The sequence below is a fragment of the Procambarus clarkii genome, chromosome 6 (assembly GCF_040958095.1).
Source record: "Procambarus clarkii isolate CNS0578487 chromosome 6, FALCON_Pclarkii_2.0, whole genome shotgun sequence".
Classification (NCBI taxonomy): Eukaryota; Metazoa; Arthropoda; class Malacostraca; order Decapoda; family Cambaridae; genus Procambarus; species Procambarus clarkii.
In genome coordinates this window covers 41,399,595-41,409,689 of record NC_091155.1, presented here as the reverse complement: position 1 = coordinate 41,409,689, position 10,095 = coordinate 41,399,595, and the positions used below count along the sequence as shown (strand labels likewise).

Below are 10,095 nucleotides of genomic sequence, written 5' to 3'. Positions count from 1 at the left end.
CTCGGAGGTGAAAATCTCCGGGGTCGAGTGGGACCTGTTGGGCAAGGGACTTTCCTTTGTGCCAGGTCCTCCACCAAGGTGTAAACGCCAGGAAATTGTCGAGGACTCCCTTAACACACTAGGTTCTCTCGTCAATAACACGTGGGCCACCCTACAAACCACAAACCTACACGAAGATACCACAGGTTACAGACGAAACACTGTACCCAGGTCCCTCTCGTGGAAATACATGAACCCTCCACCTCTGTCACATAACAACACTTTTAAACTTAATGGCCTCAGTGATAAGATAGACCTTCTAACGGACTCCCTTAAAACTCGAGTTCGAATTGGACGCCCCTTTAACCTAGGGGCGAATCACAACTTAGCACTCAAGGACCTTTGTAACAGGAAAGATGTAGTTATCAAACAAGCGGACAAGGGAGGTTCTGTGGTCCTGTGGAAAAAGAAGAATTACGAAGAGGAAATGGGTAGACATTTGGATGACACCCAAACATACACACAGGTGCACCATGGCCCGACGGCACTACTAAACGCACAGAAAAGAAGCAAATCGCTGGTTTTGAAACTCTACAACAACGAAGGGGCGAAAGGCCTGATGAGAGTCCCAGCTAGGGACTCCTTTCTGGCTTTCAAGTCAGAGATCCCGAATATCTACCTACTCCCGAAAATACATAAAGGAGTGGACCCTTTGACAGGGACATGGCCGGGCCGCCCAGTCCTGAGCGGGTGCATGGCACCTACAAAACCAGTGGATAAAATAGTAACAGCCCTACTTAACCCCCTCCTACCCCTACTCAAGGAGAGGCTTAAGGACACAACTGACCTCCTTCTAAAACTAAACAAAACTAATGAAGAACGTGGCCCGGTTCCTATAGGAGCTATCCTTTTCTCCCTGGATATAGTCTCCCTCTACCCTAGCATCCCCCAGCGAGAAGCGGCCAACCTGGTAGCAGATTTCTTCGACAGGAATGCATATAAAGTGGGAAGGGAACTCCGAAGTGCAGGAATTTTTAAACCTCCCTCAAAAGAACTACTGAGGGAAGCAATCCTTCACATAATGAGGGACACAATCCTGACCTTTGGTAACAGGACCTATAGGCAAATAAAAGGAACAGCCATAGGAGCCTCTAGCAGTGTAGCGATTGCAGAAATCTTCGTGCACGAAGTCTTTGAATCCAGAAGAAGGAACCTAGGGAATGGACCTGACCTATATTTCAGGTACATCGATGACATCTTTGGGATTATGACTGGGAATATAGATGATCTAGATGGTTTCTTTAATTGGACAAACACGGTCCACCAGAACCTAAAATTTACGCTCGAAAAGAATCCTAACGAGTTGAATTTTCTAGATACAACCATATACATAGACCCGGTAACCCGCAGGTTGGAGACGAAGGCATATTACAAGCCAACGAACCTTCACATGTATCTCCATTATTCCTCAGATCACCCTAAAGCACTCAAGGATTCACTCCCCTATTCTCTAGTTTTACGTTTGAAAAGGATTAACAGCTCCGAAAGCACTCTACATAGCCAACTAGAAGCCTTGTGGACATTCTTTAAGGACAGAGACTACCCAACAAATGTTTTAGAAAAAGCAAGAAGCAAGCTAGACTCCATAACAAGAGATCAAGCTCTTGCAACTATTACAAACAAAAAAGAAGACAGGGACATCCTAGTCTCGACTTACTTTTCAGGACTAGAGAAACCTGTCAGAGACTCTATGAATGATCTATGGGAATGGTTAGAAAGCCGGTTCAGGGAGCACCCGAACTGGAACAAATTCCCTCGCAAACCTCCAATGATAGCATGGAGGAAGAATAAGTCCCTTAGGGATAAGCTGGTATCAGCCAAGCATAAAATGTAGCTGGGCCGATTAAGGCGGTGTAGCTATAGTAGTTAAAAATCAATTACTATAGCCTACCCGCTGGGGATAGGAGTAAGTACGAGAGATTAAGGGCTTAGGCCACGAAACACGTGGTCGGGTTGAGACCTAAATTTGAAAACCTAACCTAACCTAACCTAACCTAACCTAGGTTTTTTTCAGCGCAGCTGGTCCCGCTCCATCAGTCATCAGGGGCCACGCTGCTCACTTCAAGTGCGTTTAGTATTCAAGTACAGTAAATATTCTTTATTAATCCATCACGAGTGCTGCGCGTTAGTTGCGTTATCATTTAAATTGTTTTATATAAATTAGATTCTTTAATTTTTTTTAACGTAAAGGACTTAGGTTTCAGCAATAGAACTGCGGGATATTTCACGGTCAGACACGAGTGCGGGGCAGACACTCATTCATTGGATTCACTTCAGCGATTCTCTCGATTAATTGTTATTTTCCTATTTTGGGAATTTAGTAGTTTTCTCTTGGAAAAAGAGTTGTGATTTTTTTAATATTGTACAAGGTTACGGTTGTAGTGAGTCCGGGTCGAGGGTGTACTAAAGGGTAGTTACAAGAGACGTGGCACACCAGAAACCTCAGGAAATGTTTAACCCAGACAGTGACCAGTCAGTGGGGACCAGTGGAAGTGGAAGTGTAGAGGACAGCACCTCTTCCGACACCACTGGGGATCGCTCAGGTAGCTCAGCTGACGCCACAGGTGAGGTCAGTGGGACTGAAGCGACGAGTTCACGGGTTCTGCATGGGACTGGGCAGTCGAGGGTATCTTTCCATCCCAGTAGAGATACTATTATTGACATGAGTGGGGAGTCTTGCGAGGAGTCGTCCCAAGAGTGGGGAGAGCCGTCTTGGGTTCCCCCACAAATAACATCGACGCCATGCCAACAGGGCAGACAGGGAGATGGACAGGGGGCCTCCGTTAGTAGGGCAGGACGTCCCACTTCGCTCGGTAGAGAACAGCAACCTGTTCAACGGGAACATGAACAACCACACCAACAGCAGTAACTACCCAACATAACACCAATACCACAACACCCAGAAATTCAAAAGGTGACACCCCTAGGGTCAACACTTGCAGCAGAGGAGCTCCAGCATATTTCAACAATCCTAAGTATTGTAGTACAGGTTGATGGTAGTGAGTGGTGTCCCAGAGAACATAAAGGTATAGTGCTCTTGAAAAATAGGTGAGATAACAGGAAAGTGCTAAGGGAAGTGAAAAATCGGATGAGAAAAAGTTGCCCTAGTGTTTACAGTGCAGAGAAGAACATTCAAGATGGCCACTGGCAAGGGGAAAAACAAAACAGAGCTTGATTTTGAGGGATTCAATGAAGAAAGCATTGATATTAGTAGTCTACATAACAAGTTGGTAAATTTAGATACTATAGTGAACTCTCATGTAGAAATAATTAGTAAATTGAAAGAAAGTAATGACCATTTGAATAGCAAAGTTTTATGTCTTGAGGGTTTAGTGAAAGACTTGCGCAAGGATAAGAATCAATTGGAAACAAATTGCAAAGCCATGGAAGAAGAAAATAAACTCTTAAAAATAGCTTTGGAAGAAGTTAAAGTAAATTTAAACATAAATGACTACAATAGGTTAGGCAAGGAAATTCAACAGGAGAAACAGCTTTTGTCAGCACAGATGGAGGAAGTTACACAGGGAATAGAACAGTGCAAGAAAGATATGCAACTCACTTATGCACAAGTGGCCAAGGAGAAGGAAAAAATAGAAGAAGCAGTAAAGGAAGTCAAACACTGCAGCAACCAAGATAAAACGAACATTAGGCTAGAAGTGAGGAAAGAATTGGCATCTAACCCGAAGTTGGTGCAAAACACAGTTGATCGGAGTAAGTCCCTGATCATTTTTGGGTGCAAAGAAAAGGCGATAACATCTAGGTCAGAAAGAGCTGTAGAAGAAGCTAAAGTAGTAGATAAAATTGTTGGCCTCGGGGAAGGTCTTACAAACAGAGAGAATGTGTGCGACTACAGGAGAATAGGCAGGTACGTAAAAGGGAAAGATCGACCTTTGAGGATCACCCTAAACGGTGCCAAACAGATGGAAGAAGTACTAAGGAATGCTAGAAAATTGCAAAGGGATGAGGATGGGAAAGGGTGGTCGTTAAGACGAGATCTTTCAAAAGAAGATAGAGAGAAGCTGAAACTGAACCTCGCCGAGGCAAAACATTTAAATGAGAGCAGGAATGAAGAAGAAATAAATTCTTTTTTCTACAAAGTGATAGGGGTAGGCAAACCAGTAAAGTGGTACATAAAGGCAAACCAACAAAATCAATAGAGAGAGGGGGAGTGAAGAATAAGGAGAGGGGGAACAAGTTCCTGAAGATTGCATACACCAACATAGATGGAGTGAGATCGAAGATACTGGAGTTAAGTGATGTAATACAGCTGCAGACACCAGACATTGTTGCACTCACGGAGACAAAACTTGAAGATGTAATTTTAAATGAGGTCATATTCCCAAGGGGCTACTCAATTTGGAGACGGGACAGAAAAATTAGGAAAGGCGGTGGCGTTGCTGTGCTGGTAAAAGAACACCTAAAGGTGAAGGAAATAATGACTGCCAATCCACAAGAAGTTGACATAATAGCACTAGAGATCTGCTATGAGGATGATAAACTAATGATGATAAATGCATATAGTCCACCGCCAAGCAGCACATGGTCAAAGGAGGAGCTAGATAGTAAACGTGAAGGTCTTATAACAATAATGAGAGAGATTATAGCGAGAGCGGATAACGATAGATCACGACTGTTGATGGTCGGTGACTTCAACTTGAAATCTATAGACTGGGAAGCATATGAAGCTAAAACAGAAGATTTTTGGACCTGTAAATTTGTAGACCTCATCCTGGAAACATTCTTGTATCAACATGTTAAACAAGCTACGAGGATGAGGGAAGGGGACGTTCCCTCCATGCTAGATTTGATATTTACCAGGAAGGAGGAAGAGATATTTGACATTCAGTACCTTCCTCCCTTGGGTAAAAGTGACCATGTCTTTTTGGGAATAAAGTATGCAATGCGTTATAAGCTGGAAGAAAATAAGGAGGTTGAAGCAGTTGAAAAACCAGACTTCAGGAGAGGACATTATGGTGGCCTTAGAAATTTTTTTAGTGAGTATAATTGGACAGACTTGATGCTAGGCAAGGAAGTGAATGAGATGTATGGCAAGTTTTGTGAAATATATGATAAAGGTACAAAAAAATTTATACCAAAACAGAGATGCAGAACTAGGAAACAGGATTGGTTCAATAGAAATTGCGAGAGGGCTAGAGACCGAAAGACACAAAAATGGAATCAATACAGGAAGAGGCCGAACCCCCAAACATACCAGCGATACAAAGATGCGAGAAACAACTACACGGCAGTGAGGAGAGAGGCAGAAAGAAATTTTGAAAAAGGGATTGCGGACAAATGTAAAACAGAACCAGGTCTATTCTATAAATTCATAAACAACAAATTGCAGGTAAAGGATAATATTCAGAGGTTGAAAATGGGAAATAGATTCACGGAAGATGAAAAGGAAATGTGTGAAACACTAAACGAAAAGTTCCAAAGTGTGTTTGTACAAAATGAAATCTTTAGGGAACCAGATACAATAAGAATTCCAGAGAACAACATAGAACACATAGAGGTGTCTAGAGACGAAGTGGAAAAAATGCTCAAGGAGCTCGGTAAGAACAAAGCAGCTGGCCCAGATGGCGTTTCACCATGGGTTCTGAGAGAATGTGCATCTGAGCTCAGCATTCCACTTCACCTGATCTTTCAGGCATCCCTGTGTACAGGAATCGTAGCAGACGGGTGGAAACAGGCTAACATAGTTCCAATCTACAAAAGTGGCAGCAGGGAAGACCCCCTCAATTATAGACCTGTATCATTGACAAGTGTAATAGTGAAAGTATTGGAAAAACTAATCAAAACTAAATGGGTAGAACACCTAGAGAGAAATGATATAATATCAGACAGACAGTATGGTTTTCGATCTGGAAGATCCTGTGTATCGAATTTACTCAGTTTCTATGATCGAGCCACAGAGATATTACAGGAAAGAGATGGTTGGGTTGACTGCATCTATCTGGACCTAAAAAAGGCTTTCGACAGAGTTCCACATAAGAGGTTGTTCTGGAAACTGGAAAATATTGGAGGGGTGACAGGTAAGCTTCTATCATGGATGAAAAATTTTCTGACTGATAGAAAAATGAGGGCAGTAATCAGAGGCAATGTATCAGAATGGAGAAATGTCACAAGTGGAGTACCACAGGGTTCAGTTCTTGCACCAGTGATGTTTATTGTGTACATAAATGATCTACCAGTTGGTATACAGAATTATATGAACATGTTTGCTGATGATGCTAAGATAATAGGAAGGATAAGAAATTTAGATGACTGTCATGCCCTTCAAGAAGACCTGGACAAAATAAGTATATGGAGCACCACTTGGCAAATGGAATTTAATGTTAATAAATGTCATGTTATGGAATGTGGAATAGGAGAACATAGACCCCACACAACCTATATATTATGTGAGAAATCTTTAAAGAATTCTGATAAAGAAAGAGATCTAGGAGTGGTTCTAGATAGAAAACTATCACCTGAGGACCACATAAAGAATATTGTGCAAGGAGCCTATGCTATGCTTTCTAACTTCAGAATTGCATTTAAATACATGGATGGCGATATACTAAAGAAATTGTTCATGACTTTTGTTAGGCCAAAGCTAGAATATGCAGCTGTTGTGTGGTGCCCATATCTTAAGAAGCACATCAACAAACTGGAAAAGGTGCAAAGACATGCTACTAAGTGGCTCCCAGAACTGAAGGGCAAGAGCTACGAGGAGAGGTTAGAAGCATTAAATATGCCAAAACTAGAAGACAGAAGAAAAAGAGGTGATATGATCACTACATACAAAATAGTTACAGGAATTGATAAAATCGACAGGGAAGACTTCCTGAGACCTGGAATTTCAAGAACAAGAGGTCATAGATTTAAACTAGCTAAACACAGATGCCGAAGAAATATAAGAAAATTCACCTTCGCAAATAGAGTGGTAGACGGTTGGAACAAGTTAAGTGAGAAGGTGGTGGAGGCCAAGACCGTCAGTAGTTTCAAAGCGTTATATGACAAAGAGTGCTGGGAAGACGGGACACCACGAGCGTAGCTCTCATCCTGTAACTACACTTAGGTAATTACACTTAGGTAATTACCCACAACACCTAGGTACACCTCATCCGTCACTACAACAACCCCAACCCCACCTCCCATACCAACCCCATCCTCAATTCCCATACCAAACCCATCCTCAATTCCCATACCAACCCCATCCTCAGTTCCCATACCAACACTTCCCCCCAACCCCAGGCCACTCCATACCCATTCCAACCCCAGGCCACTCCATACCCATACCCATTCCAACCCCAGGCCACCCCATACCCATTCCAACCCCAGGCCACCCCATACCCATACCCATTCCAACCCCAGGCCACCCCATACCCATACCCATTCCAACCCGAGGCCGCCCACACCATTCCTCAACCCCAACCTCCATCCACACCCCAACCCGAGGCCACCCACACCATACCTCAACCCAAGGCCACCCACACCGTACCTCAGCCCGAACCCCAACCTCAACCCAGTTCCCAACCCCAGGACCCACCCACTGCCAGTAGCCCAGCGTCACACAAACCGGGAATTGTGAGTGATTCCCGAGTTGACTCTGCCGACACTCAGAGATAAGGAGTTGCGGCTTATTAAGGTGGAACGCAACCACCGAGTGGAAGACTGGCTTTGTGAGATTAGTTCGATGCTGGAGGCTGTCCCAGAGGATAGTTCGAAAATTACTCTCGCTATGGGGGCTTGCGTGGACGTAGCCGGTCCACTGGCGAGACTGACAGTTTCAGCACCTGACGACTTGGCCACAGTTTGTCCAAGCGATTAGGGACAGATTCAAATGCAAGGTGTCAGAGGATGAGGCTTATTTTTATCTCCAGTCATGATGGAGGGAGGGATGACCGAAGCACTGTCAAGGATTTCGGGTCAATATTAAAGAGCAGGGTTGACGACCTCACTAAGGAACTGGGGTTAGATTCGAGTCAGGCAGAGCGATTCGCTAAACAATTGTTCTGCAAAACGTTACCTTCTGATATGGGGCCATTGTTACTTGCGGGAGGAGCGGGTGAGAGTTATAAAGACCTAGTCCAACAGGCCGCCACAGCCCTAGACAGGCAGACGCGCGCAAGGACATCGGGCACTCGGTTGTCGCCATACGTAGAGGCGGTAAGTAAAGGCGAGGGAGCCAAGCCGAGTCACTGTGGCGCGGGTTCATCAGGCGGGAAGCAGCCCTCAGCAAGTTCGAGCCACCCTGCGCGGGGTAACAACAGGGATCCGCGGAGGTGTTACTCCTGCGGGATGCGTGGGCATATACAGAGGGACTGTAAAGTCACTATTACGAGAGCATGAAAGCAGGCTCCTAGTGAGGGTAGGCCTACTTTTGAGGTGAAAGTGGAAGGTGTGAGATTGACAGCTTTTGTTGATACAGGAAGCCAGGCAACGGTAATTAAAAAGTCAGCCTTCAGCACTTTTAAGTATGCACGTCTTAAACGTTGCGCAAAGACATTAACAGCGGTCAATGGGGAAAAGATTGAGATCGTTGGTCAAGGTACAGTTAATTTTGAGATTGATGGGGAATTGCAGCCTCACACATGTACGATCGTAGAGAACCTTGATTTTCCTGGTCACATCTTAATGGGAACTGATTTTCTGTTGCGATTTGATTATTCCTTGTCTGCTCAAAAAGGTGCTAGGAACTGCAGGTTGCAGTTGGGACAGACTTCCTACCCAGTGGAGATGATCGACCATCCCCCAGTTGTAGCTTCAATTAAACGGAAGCTGAAATATAATGCGCACTATCCAAAATTGATTTTTAAGTCTCTTCCAGACACAGTTAAGAGGTCATGCCAAACAGAGTTGCCCACCACATTGTTAAATTTATTAAAGTAGCCGTGGGACGTCACATACAACCAGGTACCACCCTTCAGGTGTCTGGGAGATGTGACAGATTATTAATTCCTCATCACTTAATTGTAGTGCTCGATAAAGGGGCACTCATTCCAGTTGTCAATCTTTCACATAAGACTTTTCGCTTCAGGGCAGGTGATAGGGTATTTCAGGGAACCATGGTGGAGGACACAGAAATCTTTCACCATGAGTCAGCTGAGACGCCAACCGTCACTGCACAATGTAGTGCACTGGACATGTTGAATTCTAAAACACCATCCAAAGTAAAATACGAGACGAGAGATGTTGCACAGAATGTAGAAGAAATAGAAAAATTAATATCAGCACTTGATTTGCAACATGTTGCACAGGCGGATAGAAAGGCACTGAGAGGAGTTTTACGAAATTTCCCGAAATTGTTTGCGACAGTGGATGACCAGATTGGTCTCCTTGATAAGATCGAGCACACCATTCCAACTGGTGATCATTTGCCTGTGTACACAAGACAGTGGAGGTTGCCGGAACAAGCGAAGAACGTTATTAGGGATGAGTGCCAGAAAATGTTGAGACAGGGCGTGATAGAGCCTAGTACGTCAACGTGGCTCTCTCCTGTTGTGCTAGTTCGGAAACCGGACGGTAGTTATCGTTTCTGTGTTGACTACCGGAAGGTGAACAAACTAACTAAGGGTGATGTGTATCCGTTGCCCCGAATACAGGAGATAATAGATCAATTTGGTGCTGCTAAGTATTTCTCAACTCTTGACGCAAAATCGGCGTATTGGGCGATTCCGGTGGCAGAACAAGATAGGGAAAAAACAGCATTCTCGGATGGTAGGCACACCTATCAATTCCGTAGGATGCCGTTTGGTTTGAAGACAGCGCCCTCGTCGTTTCAGAGGGCCATCAACTTCATTCTTAGTCCGGTACTGGGTAGGCATTCTTTAGCGTACCTGGATGACGTGGAGATATATTCCAGGACGTTTGAGGAACACCTACAGGACTTGACTGAGACTTTGAAGTTGTTAGGTCAGGCAGGTTTCAGGCTGAATGTTCAGAAGTGCACCCTGGCGGCTCAGAAATTCAAATTTCTGGGGTTTCAGGTGTGCCCAGACGGTATCCGACCTGACCCAGATTCTTGCCGCGCCATTGCTGACATGCCTACTCCAAGGACAGCAAAGGACG

At 44.4% G+C, this 10,095-nt stretch overlaps 1 protein-coding gene across 1 annotated transcript; it reads left to right on the top strand.

Moving 5' to 3' along the window:
* The first annotated feature begins 229 nt into the window (after positions 1–229).
* Positions 230–1,873, top strand: LOC138356083 (uncharacterized). Its single transcript, XM_069311724.1, has one exon. The coding sequence runs from the start codon at positions 230–232 to the stop codon at positions 1,871–1,873; it is 1,644 nt and encodes a 547-aa protein (XP_069167825.1).
* The last annotated feature ends 8,222 nt before the right edge of the window (positions 1,874–10,095 follow it).